General features: G+C 36.3%; 1 protein-coding gene across 1 annotated transcript in view; it reads left to right on the forward strand.

Annotated features, from left to right (window-relative positions):
* The window catches only part of ARHGEF38 (Rho guanine nucleotide exchange factor 38), a gene marked incomplete at its 3' end in the record, with an annotated part of 140,111 nt that extends 125,286 nt beyond the window's left edge, over window positions 1-14,825 (forward strand). Inside the window, exons 11-14 of the mRNA XM_080796967.1 lie at window positions 1,984-2,127; window positions 2,934-3,132; window positions 3,282-3,541; window positions 14,640-14,825. Of these exons, the coding sequence (XP_080653093.1) occupies window positions 1,984-2,127; window positions 2,934-3,132; window positions 3,282-3,541; window positions 14,640-14,825 (789 nt within the window). The remainder of the gene's footprint in view (window positions 1-1,983; window positions 2,128-2,933; window positions 3,133-3,281; window positions 3,542-14,639) is intronic.
* Between the last annotated feature and the right edge of the window lie 5,381 nt (window positions 14,826-20,206).

Here is a 20,206-nt window from a genome sequence, read left to right on the forward strand (position 1 = left end):
ATCTTTGCAGACTTGCCTATTCTGGACATTTCATATAAATAGAGTTGTATAGCATGTGGTTCTTTGTGACGCGCTTCTTTCACTTAGCGTAATGTTTTCAAGGTTCATCCATGTTGTAGTGTGTTTCAGAACTTAAGTCTTTTTATTTCCAAATAATATTTTATTGTATAGATATGCCACATTTTATTTATCCATCATCAGTGGATGGACATCTGGGTTAAATTTCTACTTTTTGGCTACTATGAAGACTGCAGCTAGGAACATTCAAGGTCTTGGTGGAGGTTTGTTTTCATTTCTCTTGGGTACAATTCTAGGAGGAGAATTGCTGGATTATATGCTAACTGTGTACCTTTCAAGAACTGCCAGACTTTTCCCAAGCGGCTGTACTATTTTACATTCTCAACAGTATTGACTGAGTTTCCATTTCCTTACATCTCTCTGTCTTCTGTTTTATAGCCATCCCAGTGGGTGTGAAGTGATATCTCATTATGGTTTTGATTTGCAGTTCTTTGATCATCCTCCTGTCTTAAACTTTTAAAATTGAAGTATAGCTTACAGACAGTAAAGTGCATCAGTCTAAAGTGTACATCTCAGTGCGTATTTGCAAATAAATACACCTGTGTAACCACCATCCAAATCTAGATATTAGCCCTTTTCAGTGCTCCATAACAGCCACTCATGACCATTCTTGGGCTCCCGCCCCTCAAAGGTAACCAGTTTTCTGATCTGTGTTACCACAGACTGTTATGCCTGGTTTGTATCTCCCCAAAATGGAATCATACAGTATGTAGGGTTTTATGTATCAACCTATTTCTACTGACGGCCATTTGGATGATTCCAATTGTCTACAACTGCATAACAAATTATATCAAACATGGTAATATGTAGCAACCAATGGTCATTTATTACTGCTGTGGTTCTGAAGGTTCCCTGGGCTCGGGGCAGTCATTCTCAGTGTCTCTGTGAGGTTGCAGTCTCATAATAGCTGGGGCTGGAGTCATCTCAAAGACTTCCTCAAGCCCGTGTTTGGGGTGGGAGATGGCATGATGATAGAAGACTCAAATAGTTGGGGACCAGGACAGCTGGAGCTCCATAGACCTCCCCCCACCTGACCTTTCAACATGGTTTTTTGAAATGGTGGCCACAGTGCAACTGGACTTCCTCCATGGCCACTGAAGTCTGTCAGAGTGAGTGTCCCAAGAGAAACCAGCAGAAACTGAGTAGTCTCTTTTAGCCTAATCTTTAAAGTCAGATAGCTTCACTTCTGTTCATTTCCATAGTCTATTCAAGGACACAATTCTAAAAACCCAATCACTTTTGAGGAGAGAGGACATGGACTCCCCCTCTTGATGAGAGACATGTCAAAGAATTTGCTGATTTTTTTAAAAACCACCACAGCCTCTTCACCAATGCTTTCTGTTTTAGTTTCTTTCTCCTTCCCCCTATCCCACCCTACCACTTTGGAGGACCCTACTGCCATTGATTCCTAAGCCCTTCTTCCAAAATTCCTTTGCTTTTTATTTCTCTTCTATTCTTTAATTTAGGTGTGTACTTTTATTATTTTATTTAAAGATTTATTCATTTGAAAGAGAGAGAGAACACAAGCTGGGGGTGGGGGGTGGGGGTCAGGCAGAGGGAGAGGGTGAAGCAGACTCCTGCAGTGAGCAGGGAGTCTGACGTGGGGCTCAATCCCAGGATCCAGAGACCATGACCTGAGCCGAAGGCAGACACTTAACTGACGGAGCCACTCAGGCACCCCTAGGCTTGAGTCTTTAAAAACAATTATCCCTATCATTTTAGTGAGGTTTCTGGAGACAGGAAATCAGACCGTTTTTATCCAAAAGTTCTAACATTGCCCTATTTTTTTTTTTTTTTTTTGGTGGTGCTATCTTACGCTTTCTCTGTTTGTCACAACTCTACTAACTTTAATACCTAATATGGTTGTATAGTTTGAGAACAATGCCCTACCATGTCTCCCTATAGGTACCACTGTTGGACTCAAGAATCTCTGAAATTCAGAATCGAGTACTAGAAGAGGTTCAAAATCTTACTTTTGTGAAGGACAACAGTGCTACTTTTATTGAGAGGAAACTTAGTTTTGAAAAGAAGAAGTCTGTGCAAATTCTGGTGAGTTTAATAGTATTCATGACAAGGACTCTCACCTCTTTTCCTTGTTCAAATCATGGTATATCATTTTCCAAATCACTTATCTCATTTTAATAACCTGTAATTTACCAACCTATTATATGTAGGATTTCTTGTCTATTTCTACCTTCTATATTATGAGTTCTATAAGGTCATAGATTTTTTTATCTGTTCTGTACCTGATATATTCCAAGCTGTTAAAATGGTGCCTGACAACAGATATAAATATCTGTTGAATGAATAAAAAGAATTTTATAGAGCAAAATTGCAGTAGATCCACTCTTTCCTTTTTCTAGATAAGGAATCCTCAGCTCCAGAGATGAAGTGGCTTTTTCAAAATCAGTAGAGGCAGTGCTGGGAGGGGTCTAGACCTCTTGCCTTCTGACTAATATGCCGATATTTTTTCCCAGAAAAAGACATGCACATGTGCAACTTAATTAAATATTATTTATCAAGTGCTTAATACACAAGGGATTGTCTACAGGATGGCCAAAATTAAAAATTATTCCATCCAAGAGGGATTAGAACCTCTGCCTTCTTAACACTCAGTTGAATTTTCTTTTTTCTCTGCAACACTGCCCTCATGTGCTAACTAGAGAATTTTTCACTGCATAACTCAAACAGTTGCTTCACAATAATAACTCCATCAACACTTCAACAATGAAATCATCCCAAATCAATGTATGGCTTCCACATTTTAAAAAATCTCCAAAGAAGGAATCTTTGCAGCTCAGTGAGAATTCTATTATACATCTATCTAAATCCAAATTTCTCCTTCCTTCTCCCAGCCAGAAGTGCCCCGTCAAACTGACATTCACCGCTCCAAACTACTATCCACATACGGTAAAGAAGAACTCTACCAAGCGAAACGCAAGTGTAATGCTACCCAAGAGTATGACATCAATCTTCTGGAAGGGGAGTTGGTGGCTGTCGTGGAGCAGAAGGATCCACTGGGGAGTACAAGCAGGTGGCTTGTTGATACAGGAAGTAAGTTTTTGGCCTAAAACGTGCAGAACTACCATCTTTTTTCAAGTTGAGATTTTCCCAGGGGCCTCTCTGTGCTTGTCTAAACCCGAATGTTTGGTGAGGGTCCATACAAATGACTTTGTTTCTTCTTTCTTTTTTTTCTTATCCAGTTATAAAAGGATATGTGTATTCCTCCTTCTTAAAACCCTACAATCCAGCGAAAGTACAGAAGGTGGACGCTGAGAACAAGTTTGGGGATGATGATTTTGATAACATCAGCCTCTTTGTGTCCTCGCGGCCAGCTAGTGACAGTGTCACAGGCACCCCGGAAAGTAGCATAAGTGATAGCAGCTCATCTCTTAGTGGTACATGTGGGAAGTTTGAAACAAATGGCACGGACGTTGACAGTTCTCAAGAGGTAGATGAACAGGTAAGAATGTGTACCTTGATGTGACCTTGCTTGGCTCTTCAAATCATGAAAGGTGTTCTCTCTAACAGCGTTCTATGTTACTGTAAGACTTGATGGAAGAATGTCAGCTTTGACAGCAAGGAGACCTCGCTCTATGAACACTGATTCTCTGCACCCCTTTTTGCAAGGAATTGCATTCTCTGAGCCTGTCTCACCAAATGAGGGAAAGAGGACCATAATTGCTATTTTGCAGGCTTGATGCAAGGATTAGGGAAAATGTGTACATGTAAAGTAGCCAGCCCATAGTAGACACTCAGTAAGTATTAATTGTTACCATTACTACCCTGCTGTCATGTACTCAAAGTGAAGCAAAGACGGTCTTTTTATACTCCTACATCAGAGAAAAACAGTTCAATACTGAACAGATTGCCACCATAAGGAGCAGGTGGAAAATTGTCCATGATTCCTCTAAGAGTTGTATCTTCATTGAGCTATCTATATAATCAGCCATTTTTGATCTCTCGTATAATTCCATATACTATATACTAAAATCGTTAAGAGCTACCTTTCCCATGCTCACCAAAGCAGAGACTAAGGGGATCACTCTTTCACAAAAGAAAGTTAACTATAATGTAGGCTTCCTTTTTACTACCTCAGAAAGCTTTAGCGTACTTAACTGTTGATTTTCAAGTGGTGACCAACTAATTGCTTCTCTTTTTTAACTTGCTTTTTCTGTTAGTGGCTTTTTCTTCATTAATTTAAATTTGTTTTTTCTAAGAGTAATACATGTTATTTGTGAGAAGTTAAAATGCTGTAAAGATATACATAAATTAGGGGCGCCTGGGTGGCTTAGTGGGTTAGGCTGCTGCCTTCGGCTCGGGTCATGATCTCAGGGTCCTGGGATGGAGTCCTGCGCCGTTGGGCTTTCTGCTCAGCGGGGAGCCTGCTTCCCTCTCTCTGCCTACTTGTGATCTCTCTCTGTCAAATAAATAAATAAATAAAATCTTAAAAAAAAAAAAAGATACACATAAATTAAAAATGAAGTTCTTTATTCCCTTCTCACCTAACCCTATCCTTCAGGGACATATTAGGGTTTATCTTTTCAGACAGTCTCCGTGCATGTACAAACACATATATTTATTCCAGTGGAAATATGTATATGTTACATAATTTGCTTTTTTTTCCTACTTAACAATGTATCTTAGTCACAATAGCACCTAAATATCTACCTTAGTCCTTAAAAATTCTGAATAACAATTTATTTTGTGGATAGATCTTACTTCATGTCACTATTACCCTAATAAAAGACATTCAGAGGGGCACCTGGGTGGCTCAGTGGGTTAAAGCAGCTGCCTTCGGCTCAGGTCATGATCCTAGCATCCTGGGATGGAGCCCCGCATCACATCGGGCTCTCTGCTCAGCAGGGAGCCTGATTCCTCCCTTCTCTCTCTGCCTGCCTCTCTGCCTACTTGTGATCTGTCTGTCAAATAAATAAATTTAAAAAAAAGAGAGAGTGATTTGTCTTTAAAAAAAAAAAAAGACATTCAGAATATTTGGAGGGTTTTTAAAATTTCAAATTATTTCAGGCAAATGTAAGGACCTATTTTATATTTTTATATTTTAGGAAGAGGCTTTCATTGAGGGTAAACAAAAACCTTATTTTAAACTGTCCCTGCTCCCCTTCCCGCAGGGGATTCACTTAAAAACAAGTCCCGGAAACCAGGTCCAGGTAACAAAGCCCAGATACAAAGGTGGGTCAGGCCAGGTGGAGACATCCGATCAGTAGAGGGTTGCATACTGTCTCCCTAGCTACCAAGGAGTATGGGCCCCGCCCTTCGGGAACCCATTTGGCGCCAATCCTAATCAAGGTGTAATAGGCTGATTCAAATGTCTACTAGGGTAAATTATAATTCAATTGGTCACCCAGCATCACTGTGGAGTTTCCTGTGTGTGTTACAATCTCATTGGTCACCTGTGCATGGCCAGGCCCGACCGCATGGCCTTTGCCCTTAAAAGCTAGACTGTGAAACAGAGAAGGGTCACCCTCTCTTGCAAGAGGTGCGGCCCCGAATGTTCGGTTAGATTCTTGATGCTTGGCACGAAATAAAGCTTTGCTTGACCTTCGCTTTGTATCAGTCTCGCTCCTTTAATCACGGACCCGTTATTGGGGCATAACAGCAAGATCCTTGTTCATCTATTTTTGTGTACTTATATGAGTATATATGTAGGACAAATGCCTAAAAATATTGGAGGGTCAAAGAGTATATATATATATAAAGTCTTGACAGACACTGCCATACTGCTCTCAGAAATAGTTTATCCATTTAGTCTCTTTTATAATGACACACTGATTATTGTCCAATTCATGATGAATCTTTTTTTAAATCTTTATGAAGAACTTATTTACATGCCATAAAATTCATCCATTTTAAGTGTATAATTCAATAACTTTTAGTATATTTACAGAGCTGTGCAACTATCGCCCCAGTCCAATTTTAGAGCACTCCCTTCACCTGCCTGCCTCAGCCCCAGGAAATTACGAATTTACTTTCTTTCTCCATATATTTGACTTTTGGTGTATTTTGTATTAATGGAATCGTCTACCACATGGAGTCTTGCAGCCGGCTTCTCTCACTTAGCAGAATGTTTCTGAGAGTCGTCCATGTTGCGGTATATGTATGTACTTTGCTGCTTATCACCCAATAGTATTTCATTCTATGGGTATAGCATATTTCATTTATCCATTTGCCAGTTGATAGGCATTTTGGGTAATTTCTATTACGAATAAGGCTGCTATAAACATTCACGTACAAGTCTTTGTGAGGATTTAATTTCTTTTGAGTAGCTACCTAGGAGTAGAATTGCTTGTTGATACTGTGAATTTATGTTTAACTTTTTAAAGAAACTGCCACACTGTTTTTCAAAGGGGCTGCACGTTTTACATACCCACCAGCCATGCATGAGGTTGTGGGCGGCAGTTTCTTCACATCCTCACCTTCTTGCCTTTTCCGTTATTATGATAGTCACTCTAATGGGTGGGCCTGGTAGCTCATTGTGGTTTTAATTTGCATTTGACTAATGCTGTTGAGTATCTTTCACGTACTTATCAGCCATTCCTGCATTTTCTCTGGGGAAATGTCTGTTCAAATATTTGACCATTTTACAAATTGGGTCACTTTCCTTCTTACTATCCAGTTGTGAAGAGTTCTTTGTATACTTTGGATGCAAGGTCTTTATCAGATATAATGTGTAAATAATTTCTCCCAGTCGTGACTGATTCTAAACTCATCTGGACATTACTATATGTTTCTATCACTCTTTTGTCTTGAAGTTTCAAAGCACTGTTTTTTTCTACTACTGGTTCACTTTCTTAGTTTATTCCAAGTTTCTAGAAAACAAAATAATATTATAATACCAATAGATTACTGAAATGTTATCAGTAAAAACTGTAGTTGAGATTAAATATCCTGGTAGACTTTGACTTATCCCAATAACCTAGAAGGACAGAAATTGGAGAACCAAGTTTGTCAAGGCACCCTGAAGCTGGCTTGATGTGGAGCTCTAGTTACTAATGGCTATACAGAGACTTTTGGAGTAAGTGTCTCACTAAGGCTCTTTTGGCATGGGATTTGTAGTCTATTTCCTAATAGCTACTACTGTGTAGTAATTCTCTTTGAGTAATCCTATCAATATGTTTCATGCAAATTAGGTCCATTAGAAGTTTCCTTTACCAAGAAAGGGAAAAAAAATGAGATAATTTTCCTTTGTTCAAAACAAAGTATATTGAGAGTGTCTCTTCATAGAGCACTATCTGTTCTTTTCCTTTGAGTTTGGAACCAACTCAAAGTAAGACCTTGGTGTCAGGGTTGGACATATAAGCGTTATTCCTAACAAAACTGAATTAGAAAACGCAGCTTGGATCAGTGGCCACGTGGGATCCCTGAATACTTTCCTCTGTGTTAAAATAATTGAGTCCATATTGCAGGCTTCTCCTGTGTATGAACAAAGTCTGTCCCAGTAAATTTATTGAGTTGAAGACAATGTACCTGTTAGAAACCCCAGTACGAGAGAGAAGACCACATAGGAATTTCCCTTAATGTTTTAATTCCAGTCAACAGAGGTACCTGGGCTAGTGGTTTTCAGGCTTTTCCAATTATGCAACTACTATTCAACCCTTGGAAATAGGAGGAAAACCTTATATGATCTTCCTAATCCTTACCAGAAGGCTGATGTTTCATTCTGTTGACTCCTACAAGGTGTGGAGAAGAAAATGGTTAACCCCCACACTTACGGTGTGACAAGCTAATTGAGCAATGAACGCATTATAGAAGTCCCTACAAGGTGATTGAAAAGTGGGAATAAACTGTACCTTTTTTGTGAACAGTGAGAATACAGTGTATATTGTAATATGCGTATTTGAGGCACACTCCAAAGCAATTTTCTGTGTGGCTATTTAGACTTTTGTTCTTGATTTTATTTTATCACCAGGAACATCAACTCAGACCTGTATTGGTTTGAGTGGATAACACTTTGAGTCACCATTTCTTCCCTATCCTTTCCTGCTGATGCAGTAATATTTTTTCTTCTTTCTTCCAGAACTGAAGTAGCATATTGCCATTGGTGTTATAGGCTGTAATCTACTTTTACTGATGGTTTTAGTGGACTCTGACAAGAAGGAGAGGCAGATGGCTAGCTTTGGCTACCTGATATTCCTATACCTGATATTCAGAGGCATCACTGGGGTCCTGAAAATCAGACATAAATAGGCAAGTTCAGACTGACCAGACTAGTGGCTCTGTGATTTTTATACCCAAGCTGAGTTTTTAATGTGGATTCCAAGAATAAAAGGGATCTATGAATGGACTTTGGAAGGATTTATAAATCCCTTCAAATATGTTGGACATTTTGTGCATTATGTGATTATGTGCATAACTATGGTAAAAGAAGTACATAGCTTTCCACAGATTTTCAAAGAGAAATTCTATTTAAATAGGTTAGAAACCAGTGCTCTAGAGATTTAACTTGCTTATCCATTCTCCCACATACTCAAGGAAAAAAATTGTTGGATTAAGAGCCTCCCGCATTTTCTAGAATGGTTCTAGTGGATCAGAAGTCTTATGGGTCAGGTAAGAATGTAACATATCATCTATAATGGGGCACTTTTGTTAATGAAAGGGAGTGTTTACTGGGTAACTGTGACAGGTATAATTGGGAAATATGCTCACTCTACTATTTGGTGCCTGAGAACCAATCCGTTCAGATTCCTCCAAGCACATCCCATACAGAAAGCATGGACTTTCTCTGGATGTTTTAGAATCTCCCTAAATGATGATCCAGAGCCCTTGGAGAATAATGGGGAGGAGGTAATGGATATTTGCAACCCCACGGTACTGATTTATACTAAAGGACTTAATCTTTAATTTCTTTATTCACTACTTTATGATCTATCAAAAAATATAACAAAAACAAACCAATATGCCTTCCTTCCTAATGTATTCTCCCCTTTTGTCCACCAAAGAGTAATGACCTGATTTGTATTAGTTTCCACTGCCACGTAACAAATCCTCACAAACTAAGTGGCTGAAAACAACATAAATGTACTGTCTCACCATTTCTGGGGTCAGAAGTCCAGGCATAGCTTAGCTGGGTGCTCAGCTTGGCGTGTCACATTGCTACAGTGCAGATGCTTACTGGCCTGTGTTCCTCCCTGAAACTCTTGAGTTCTCTTCCAAGCCTGTGGTTGTTGGTAAAATGCAGTTCCTCATTCTGGTAGGACTGAGGCCTCTGTTTTCTTCCTGGCAATGAGCCAGGGACCACTTTCACCAACTGCATGCTGTGCTCTGACCCCTGCCATGTGGCTAGGTCTGTAGGCAGGTAACAACATGGCTATCTGTTTCTTCAAGGCCGACACATGAGCATCTCTCTGGTTTTAAATTTCTCCCTTCAGAAATGGCCCGAACCCTTTCTCAAAGGGCTCACCTGCTTAAGTCAGGCACATTCAGCACCATCTTTGTCTGATTCAAGGTCAGTGTATTAGGGACCTTACTATGTAGGACATGTTCAACAGGCAATGCCCATCTTAGGGCTCTGCCTATCACAGTATCTAAGATGCCTTGCCTAGTAAGCAAGGTATAGGACTAATGGGATGAGGTCTTCCGTGCTTCTCAGGTTTAACAATGGGTCAACCCAGTGTTAGAGGGAAGTTCAATGTCTGAGAATCAGTGCTTTTTTCTTCTTTTTTTTTTCCACATAAATAGTACTGAGGACATAATTTTTGAATTTTATTTATTTTTTTTAATATTTTATTTATTTATTTGACAGACAGAGATCACAAGAAGGCAGAGAGGCAGGCAGAGGGAGAGGGGAGGGAAGTAGGCTCCCTGCTGAGCAGAGAGCCCAATGTGGGGCTCCATCCCAGGATCCTGGGATCATGACCTAAGCCGAAGGCAGAGGCTTTAACCCACTGAGCCACGGAGACACCCCATAATTTTTGAATTTTAAACTTCTGAAAGGTTGTTTTGGCACTAATCCTAAATTCACTGTCTGGTCCTTCACCTTTACATGTTTCAGCTACTTTTGATGATAATGCTACATGTCTAATATATCATTGTTTAGAAAGTGCTTCAAAAGCCAGCAGGATGTAACGTAATATATTTAAGTAGTCATTAAAATGATGCTTTAGAGAGCTGTTTATTGACTTGAAAAGATTGTCAAATATATTTTAAAGTAAAAAGCAGGCTGCAAAAATTATGTATAATTTTTTTTTCGTGTTTATTGTCACTTCAGGTAGGTAGTTAGAAGGAAAAAAGGGAGAAAAGAAGGACAAGGGAAAGAAGGGAAGAAATATAGGTATTAATAGCAGTTGGGTGATTTCTTATTACCTTTATTTAAAACCATTTCTTTATAAAAATTACGTGCATAATAACAATACATAATTGATCACTGAAGAATGTGAAAGCTTGCTCCTGGAGGGATGAAGAGAAGAAAGAACATTTTTCATGTAATATAACTATCTCGGCTTTCTGAACTACATATGATGTAAAATGGTAAATACAGGTTTTATAGCTAAATTTTTAGTTTTGGGAGATTAAAATATAGTATTATTTTTGTTGTTAATTGAAGAACTGAGATGAAATTGGTAAAATGAGATTCAGTAAAGACAGCTAAAATGGCTCACAAAGGGAGGAATAACTAAGTGCACAAATATAGAACAAAGGAATACTGAACTGGCAATGCTACTGCAGGGGGGGATCTGGTGGTCATAAACAGTGGGTGATAAATTTAGTAGGAGTCAGTAATACAATAGAGTGTTATTTTAAAAAAGGTAATGTCATAGAGAACTGGTTGTATTCATAGACTCTTGTACATAAAATGAGCCAGAATGCAAAGAAGCAACCAATAAAATATATTTTAATAATTGCTGAGGGAAACAGGAGATGGATCAGATGTTTATGGCTTAAGTTAATAACAATTAATGTATCTGGAGCAAAACATTAATATTAAAGGTTAGAAAGATACAGCCTAGAACAATTAAAATATTCCAAAAAAATGAGAAATTCTTCAGCTTTTATGTGTAATAGGCTGAAAACTTCTAACTTATGGTCCAACGTTATCAACTGCTGTCTCTTTAAAGTGGACTTAGTTCCATTTTGACTATCTATCTTATGTTAAATAGGGGGCATAAACATATAAAACTGAAATATGCTCATCCTAAATTTATTCTGGGCTATGATCACTTACAGTATTTAAAGTATATAATTTTGTACTTTAAATTCACAATTTCATGAGAATTTAGTGTTTAAAATATGCACTCTGCTGTAATTTCATACAGAATAGATTTTTTAAAAGACGTATGTATTTATTTGACAGGGGGAAGAGTGAGAGAGCAAGCACGAGTTGGGGGAGGGGTAGTGGGAGATGGAGAGAGAGAACCTCATGGAGCCAGGCACGGAGCTCAAGCCCATGATGCTGAGATCATGACCTGTGCCTCAATCAAGAGTCAGATGCTTAACTAACTGAGCCACCCAGGCACTCCTCATACAAAATAGATTTAAGTGGAAGATTTTATATTCCCTTTGAGAGAACATTGCCAAAGTGAAAGACCACCACAAATATTTAGAAATCTTATACTAGTAGGTAATTCAACCTGCTAAACAATCTATAGCTGCGTTGGCAATGCATAGATGTTGTGTATTATAATTATAAAAGTTGGCTAGCAATTGCTAACGTGGGCTCTTACAGACAATCAGAAACTGTATTATGGAGCCTTGTATTCCTGAAAGCTTTTGCCTACTAGATGCTCCATTCTGGTCTTGTGAATCTAATCAATGTCTTCATTTTCTAATCAACAACAAAAAGATCAGCAGCAACATATCAGAGACCTCAGTCCCTTTCCACAAGAATATACTCTGCACATCCTTTCTAGAACAAGAGTTTGCTTCCTAAAGTAGTATGAGAAATGAACCAAGCACAGAATTTGGAGTTAGAAGATACAGTCCTAGCAGCACAAAGTATATGACTAATACATATTACTTTTCTAAGTCACAACTCACAGGGTTGTTGAGGATAAAACACATTGGACATGTAAACTGTCATGAGCATAGAAAAGATGGTATTATTGCCACCACCCCTGCTTAAGAATTTATAACATCTTCCTATTTTCTTGCTTTTTATTAAAAAAATTTTTTTTAAAGATTTTATTTATTTGTTTGAGAGTGAGAGTGAACATGAGTAGCGAGAAGGGCAGAGGGAGAGAGAGAAAATCCTTAAGCAGACTCCCTGCTGAGTAGGGAGCCCAATGCAGGACTTGATCCCAGGTCCCTGAGATCATGACCTGAGCCAAAGGCAGACGCATAACCAACCGAGCCACCCAGGAGCCCCTCTTTTTTAATTTTTATATTACAAAATAATCCATGCCCAACAATCTGTCTTGTGTGTATCTTGTATGATGCAACATTAACTCTTTTATGTTCTTGTATAATAGCCGAGACTTTTGGCCTAACGTTTAAGTTGAATTAACATATATCTGAATTTCTACTGTGTACCATCATGTGGTCAGTGGAGAAAAGTTTAAATGTTTCTCTTTTTTTTTTTTTTTTTTTTTTAAGGTAAGCTTGACACCTGACCTGGGGCTTGAACTCATGATCTTAAGATCAAGAGTCATATGCTCTATTGACTAAGTCAACCAGACACCCCATAAATGCTCCTGTCTTTGAGGTGGAGCTCATGCTAGAGTTGTTGAGGTGATATAAAATCAATGATATCAAAATTTTACCTAAAGTTAAATAATAGTTCAACATCTACAGAACAACTTAAGCTAACTATATGGTGCCCTCCCCACATTCCCCAGTCTCTTTTCTTGCTCAATGAAGTCATCCTATTTGTTACCATTTCCTTTTAACATTGACCCTCAATTTTGAGAAAATTAATCTGCTTGCCTTTCTTATATACTATTTTCACTCTATGTATCTTAGAATATGACATATCCACCTTGTTATCAATTTTGTCACCAATACAAGGTTACCTCTTTCAAAAACCAGCTCACATATATCACTTATGTGAGTGGTGTGTTTTTTGTTGGGGGTGTGTGTGTACATTTTTGGGAGCACATTTTCTCCCTAGCTGGGCTGTAAGTTCTTTGATAATATCTGGCACTTGACAGGTACTTAATAAATTTTGATTAAATGAATAAATGAATAAAATATTGTCAGTTGCTTAATTTTATGATATAACTAAACAGTTCTGTTATCAATCTTACAATTTTAGTGGAAGAGGGACTATAAACACTTAGGGGGTTCTTATGCATCTAATAATTCTGAAGTATTCTTTTGAGATTAAAGAAAAATTCTTTTGACTGAAGCATGTTTTATTAATTTCTTCCAGGCCTCTCAAATAACTTAAAGATTATAAATTTAATGCACTGTCATTATAAAATAGGTTAAAAAAATAAGTAAAAATGAAAATCATCTCTAATTCTACCAAAGAAATTAACACTATCAGACTTATACTATATATCTGATTTGATAACCTTCTTTGTTTTGGCTTACCATTTCATCATAAACATTTGCCCATGCTATTAGTTTCAGAAAACAGCATTTTTAATGACTAAGAATTTTCTTAGTGTAAAGGTCTAGAATAGATTTAACTATTCTCTTACTGAACACTTAGTATTAACTCCCATTTCCCTCTCACTTTTCACCTTGTGAATGGATATTGCAATAATATTATTATATAAAAATCTCTGCCAATGTTTCTATTTCTGTAAGAGAGATTTTTTTTAAAGGATTTTATTTATGTGACAGAGAGAGTGAGAGAGAGCACAAGCAAGGGGGAGAGAGAGAAGTAGGCTCCCCACTGAGCAGGGAGCCTGACTTGGGGCTCCATCCCAGCGTCCTGGGATCATGACCTAAGCCAGAGGCAGACACCTAACTGACTGAGCCACCCACTGAGCCCCTGTAGGAGAGATTCTTCAAGAGCTATTACTGGAAAAACAAAAAACAAAAAACAAAAACTGACATTTTAAAGTCTTTTAGGGGCACCTGACTAGTTCAGTCAGTAGAGCATGCGACTCTTGCTCACAGAGTCATGAGTTTAAGCACCACATTGGGTGTAGAGCCTACATAAAAATCAATCAATCAATCAATCAATCAATCTTTTATTTATTTTTTAAAGATTTTATTTATTTATTTGACAGACAGAGATCACAAGTAGGCAGAGAGGCAGGCAGAGAGAGGAGGAAGCAGGCTCCCTGCTGAGCAGAGAGGCCGATGTGGGGCTCGATCCTAGGACCCCGGGATCATGACCTGAGCCAAAGGCAGAGGCTTTAACCCACTGAGCCACCCAGATGCCCCCAACCAATCTTTTAATAGAAACTGTCAGATTGCCTTCAAGCATAGGCAGTTTAGACTCCTCCCCACAGAACAATAAGAATGCCTATTGAACTGTATTCTCATCTGGGTCATGTTTTAGCAAACAAAATAAATCCAACAGAAGGAACTGGGGAAGGTGACTTTGAAAAAATAAAAACTTAGCATTCTTTCTAAAAGCTTTGATATCTTTAATTTGCTTGTCTAAATATTTAGGTCCTGCTTCCTATAATGTCATTTGTTTTTTTGTCTAGATTTTCTATGCAGTTCATGCCTTTCAAGCCCGAAGTGACCATGAACTCAGCCTTCAGGAATATCAAAGAGTACACATACTTAGATTTTGTGACCTAAGTGGCAATAAAGAGTGGTGGTTAGCTGAAGCTCAGGGGCGGAAAGGATATGTGCCAGCTAACTACCTTGGGAAGATGACTTATGCTTAAGAAAAGAAGCCTCTGACTTTTGTTTTCTGGCAAGTTACGGACTACCTCATAAAACTAACATTACAAATGTTGGTCTAGAAGTTAAGAAACCTCCAAACTACATGAACTGATCCTGTATCAAGTTTTAAGGAAGACTGTGCTTCCTAACAAGATTATTTCAAAATGTATGTTGAAGAATACATATTGAGGGAAACACTTAACAAACACAAACAGCAGAACAAATAGTTCAAGCTCAAGAAACAGACCACTCAAGCTCCAAGTATCAACTACTTAAAAGTGGAGATCTTTGAAAAGGTAAATGTCTTATCAACATGAAAGGTTGGACCTAAGGATAAGATTTTTTTCATTATTGTATTGTGTATTTTGCCTCAAAATTTTTTTTGATTCTTATTTTCTCTTTTTCATATGTGTGCACATATATACTCATATACCTATAATCATATTCACTATATGGTTTATACATATATATGTATATCATATAGATTACACACATATACGCAAAAACCAGGAAGTATACTAAATACACATAAGTATAGGAATTAACAGCCAACTAGAAGTCTTTGATGTGGAACATCTCTTTAATATAAGTTTTGAATGAAAACAAACCTGAGTCACATAATATCTAACATTTACTGAATGTATGCTACATGCCAGAAATTTTTCTAAATGCTTTATATGTGGTAACTTCTTTGATACTCACAACATTATGATGAAACTGTGGCCCAGAGAGGTGAAGTAATTTAGCCCAAGTCACACTGCTAGTAAGTGGTAGGGCTGGACTCAAACCTAGGTCTAGTTCTGGGGTGCATACTCTTAAACAATATGCTGTACTAACCTTCCAGGAATGTACACATTTGCTATCAGCAAAGAACCTAATGATACAAATAATGGACATTGATAAGGACCATTATATTTGTCTCAGGTCCATTTTTAAGTATTGAGAAGTTTTTCAAAATCAAGGGCTACAAGAACTTCCATGATGTTAAACTAGAGAAAATGAAGTATCTAGGTTTATTATTTTTATTTTTTTGTTTAAACATTTTTTAAAGTATAATTGCTTAAAAACGATCCTGCATGATCGCTAATGTTACTTGAATGAGGAAATATTTTTGGATCACTCAATCATTTGGATAATGAATGGGGAATGTGTGTTCCATGTTCTGAGCCAAGATGTAAATATTTTTAGTTGCTGATTTGTACTTAGATATGGCAGGCATTAAGGATAACATTTGCTGAAACACAATGTCCTGGGACACTGAACTTCAATTTGGGAATAGCTCAAAACTGTCCTCTAAGATGTCAGGTGTATTTTGTCAAAACATTTTATTGACCTGTAGATGCTTCTTTAGAACAGTAAAAAGATTAAATTTGACTTAATGGTTTCCTTTAAAGACCAAGATAAGGTGGACTTACATTGCTTACACAGAATATGCTAATATGACATGAGATTGTAAGGATTTGTTACTTTGAGAGATTTCATCTCTGTAATGTATAGTTACATGTATTACTGAGGAATACAAATAACAAAATGAAGAGTGCTGCTTTTCAGATGGCTGTTTAATGTATGTATATGGCATATACAAACCCAGAAATTTATAAGACATCTACATGACAAAAAATTTGATTTTATAATATTGTTCTTGAAATACTTAATCTAAAGATGATTTTATGAGGTTCTAATAGTAAGTTTCTTTTACCTAACATTTTCTTGTTTTGAGTTTGGAAACCAAAAGAGTCTTCACTTTTTTGGATATACAGGGACTTCTTGTGTTTTTAAATAGTGCTTTGTACCCAATGATGAAAAATAAGTAAATTCCAGTTTGTCTAGGGTAAAGCAAAAGAAAATCCAGACTTGCTACTTGTGGTAACTATGAATATACCCAACAAACTAACTAGTGGGGAAATTATATATATACTTAATGTATATTAAATATGTATTTAATATACATTTAGTATATATTACTGTATATATGTATATAATAGTTTTATATATCTATAACAGTATATATTAAATATATATATTTAAATTAGCCATGACCTTAATGCTCCCCTCAAAATGAAAAATTGTTGAGGTAGTACGTATCTACTTTTCTGGTTGAAATATGTGACGATATATATGAGCAGCTTTGTCTACTTGTGTGGTCCTAAGATTGATGCTTCTTGTCTGACCTTTTTAGAAGCCATACCACTGAAGTCACAGGTACAGTTGGCTGCTGAGCAAGTGTTGTAATGAAGCCACCTACTGCACCCTTACTCTTATATTACTATTAAACTATGTTGTTGCTATTTTAAAAATACACCTACATTTTTCATATGCCACTTAGACTTTTATTTTTTTAACATTATGCAATACCTTCATTTTCTTAGTATGTTGTTTAAAATGAAGTAATTATAATTTTGAGGTTGGGGTTATTTTGTTGTATTTCCCAGGGGAAATATAATTCAAAGATAATTATGATGTATGTAACTCCTTAAGAAGTTTAGAAAGAAAACTTATTGGTGACATCATTATAATTACGGCATTAAGAAAAAGTTCTTTCTTTATATTTTAAAATTTTAAATGGTATTGTACAGTATAGAATTCTCTGAAATGGGTATTTTTGCCAAGAAGGAAGGAAAATTTTTGTGCCTGTATTTTTTTGTAAAACAAATAAACAAGTGTATGTACACACTTCATGTAGTATTTATTTTTAAATACAGATGCTCTAATCTTATACATAATACTGTTTGGAAATTATAAAAAATTTAGTAATGCAAAATTACCATGGGTTCTTAAATCATGTGAAAAAGTCACAAAGCTACTATACGAACATTCTTTGTATTTGAGAACAGTATTTTCATTTAGTATTCATTAGTATAAAATAATTCTATGAAGACTGAGCTGTGCAGAAGAGATATAATGCACATTGTTAATCATATAAATGCAGCATTGCATGAAATACTCCAAGTGCTGATATAGTCCATATTTTACCCAAAATAAAATTTGGACTTTTAGAGATGGTTATTAAGTGCCTGTCACTATTTGTGATGAATAGTTCAGATGATTTACAAAAATTAGTGTTTTTATTACTGAAACATGAAATTGAAAACTCTTCACTTTTCCCATAAACTTCTTAGTTTTTTTGTCTATTGCAAAAGCTTCTCAGAGCCATGTGAATAGAGATGAAATATTTATATTCTAAGATAGCAAGAAAACTACTTTATTGATATCCTAATTGTCATAACTGGCTTCTTAAGGTACTCAATGTATTCAATACTGAATACATCTAGCCCTCACAACATTCAAGCCAAATTAGACATATAAATTTAATTACAGTTGGTGAGGAAGTAATTAAATTTCATTGACTGGAAGGACACTAGACTTTACATTCTCTGGAGAAATACTTCAATTTGTAGAATGTTACTATTTTTAAAGTCTCTTTCTGTTAGCACCCTCTTCCTACATACACTACATTTTATATATATGTATATATAAAAACCCAGTCATTAAATTATCTGCAATTTACAAAATTATTCAACATAATACATCTTCATTCCAGGACTACTCCAATTCCAGCTGAGTCTCTGTAGGCCACCTACTGCTTGCCCGATATTACGCTCTCAATATAGGCAAGATTTGCTTCAGGTTTTTAGGAAAACGAGTCACTTTAGAATACACTGGAATGAGATGTTCCTGTTCGAAAATCTAAGGGGTGTATTCTTAGCAAAGCTTTTCTTTAAAAGAAAACAATACTATGGTATATAAATGTATTTATGGCTTTTTCTAATTGCTTATATAATTTTATAATTATTGCATTAATACAAATTTTTATAAAATGATGCATTTTCCATTTAACCTATGATCATCACATATAATTTATCTCAGTTAATAATAAACAATACTACCACATCCTTGTTAAGCATCAGAAGCAGAAACCTAATCAGATGCGTTCCATTTTATCTCATTAATTATCATCTATGTTTTATAGAGGAGGAAACCAAAGATCACACAGCTCATACATAGAAAGACTGGGATTCAAAAGCAGGCCTTCTGACTTTAAGCCAATGTTCCTCTAGTGTTGTTTTTTTAAGTCACTAAAATCCAACAGAAAGCACAATATACAAAAGATGATATTGACCAAATTTCTACTAATGTAGGATTTGAGCTTACAATCCTAAAAGCCTACCTTGGCTCACCTAATTATCTATTCATTCACTGGCATAATAAAACATTTATTGAGCGCTACAGTGGTAATACGATGGTGTGCAAATCAAACAAAATCCCTGCCCTCATACAACTTAAATTCTAGTGAGGAAAAAAAACTATGCATAACAAAATAAATTAAGTGATAAATACTATTAATACTACTTTCATCACATGTTCAGTTAAAAAGCTTTGTAGTTCACTTTCTGTAATTATGGAAAAATCAAGGTTTAAGATGTACCTGAAGATAAAGTCTAATACAAAAGTACCTGTATAAAATACCAAACTGAATTATATACATTACTAGATAGATGTATACTTTCACATGTATGGATTCCAAATATATACTTATGCACACATATAATCTACACAAACAGCCATACTTAATGAAAGATAACTTCCTAAAAAGTCTTCTAACATCCTCTCTGAAGTACCATAGAAATTAAAAGTTGCTTCTCTTCCCAACTCTATCCAGCACATATGTTCTGACTGTGATGGGATGAAATTTTCCACTTCAAGGGCCAACATGCAAACTGTGCATTACTGCTTTAATTTCTCATAGGTTCTGAGGTCACATGAACTGTTAGTTCTTGCGCTGAGTTTGTATCAGATCATTTTGTCCAGTTTAGTCCAAACTAGTCCTGAACTATAAACAAATAATGATGATTTTATGGGTTGTTTTGGTCTTTTGACCCTAAAGGGGATTTGAGGTTCATGCCAAATGATGTTTAATCAACAGAAATCTTTCTCAAAACAGAAACATCTGTAGGCAGATTTTAAACATGTAAATAGATGTTTACCCCCACATGCAAGTAATGGGATTATCTCGATCCTGCATTCTACTTTACTATGAATAATTTAGTATCATTGTTTAAGAGTAGTTTAAAATACTATCTTTCTTTAGAAAAAGAGCAAGTTTATTTAAAAAGCTTTATCTTCACAGAAATCTTTTACCAATGTATTTTAGAAGACGTTAGAAAAATTTAGGGATTAAGGGAAAGGGTTTGAGATTAGAGATTTATAAAGATTCAGTAGCACACATCAAAGTTGAAGGAATAAGGCTGCTGCCCATAGTCCAATGAATACAAGAATTTTTTGGACTTCTAGTTTCTGGATGAAATGAGGTATTCATGAAGTACAAAATGGCTGTTGCATTTTGCTTGTGAGTACTAAATTGCTTCTCTGGTCCAAAAAGCTT

Source organism: Martes martes (genome assembly GCF_963455335.1).
Source record: "Martes martes genome assembly, chromosome: 2".
NCBI lineage: Eukaryota > Metazoa > Chordata > Mammalia > Carnivora > Mustelidae > Martes > Martes martes.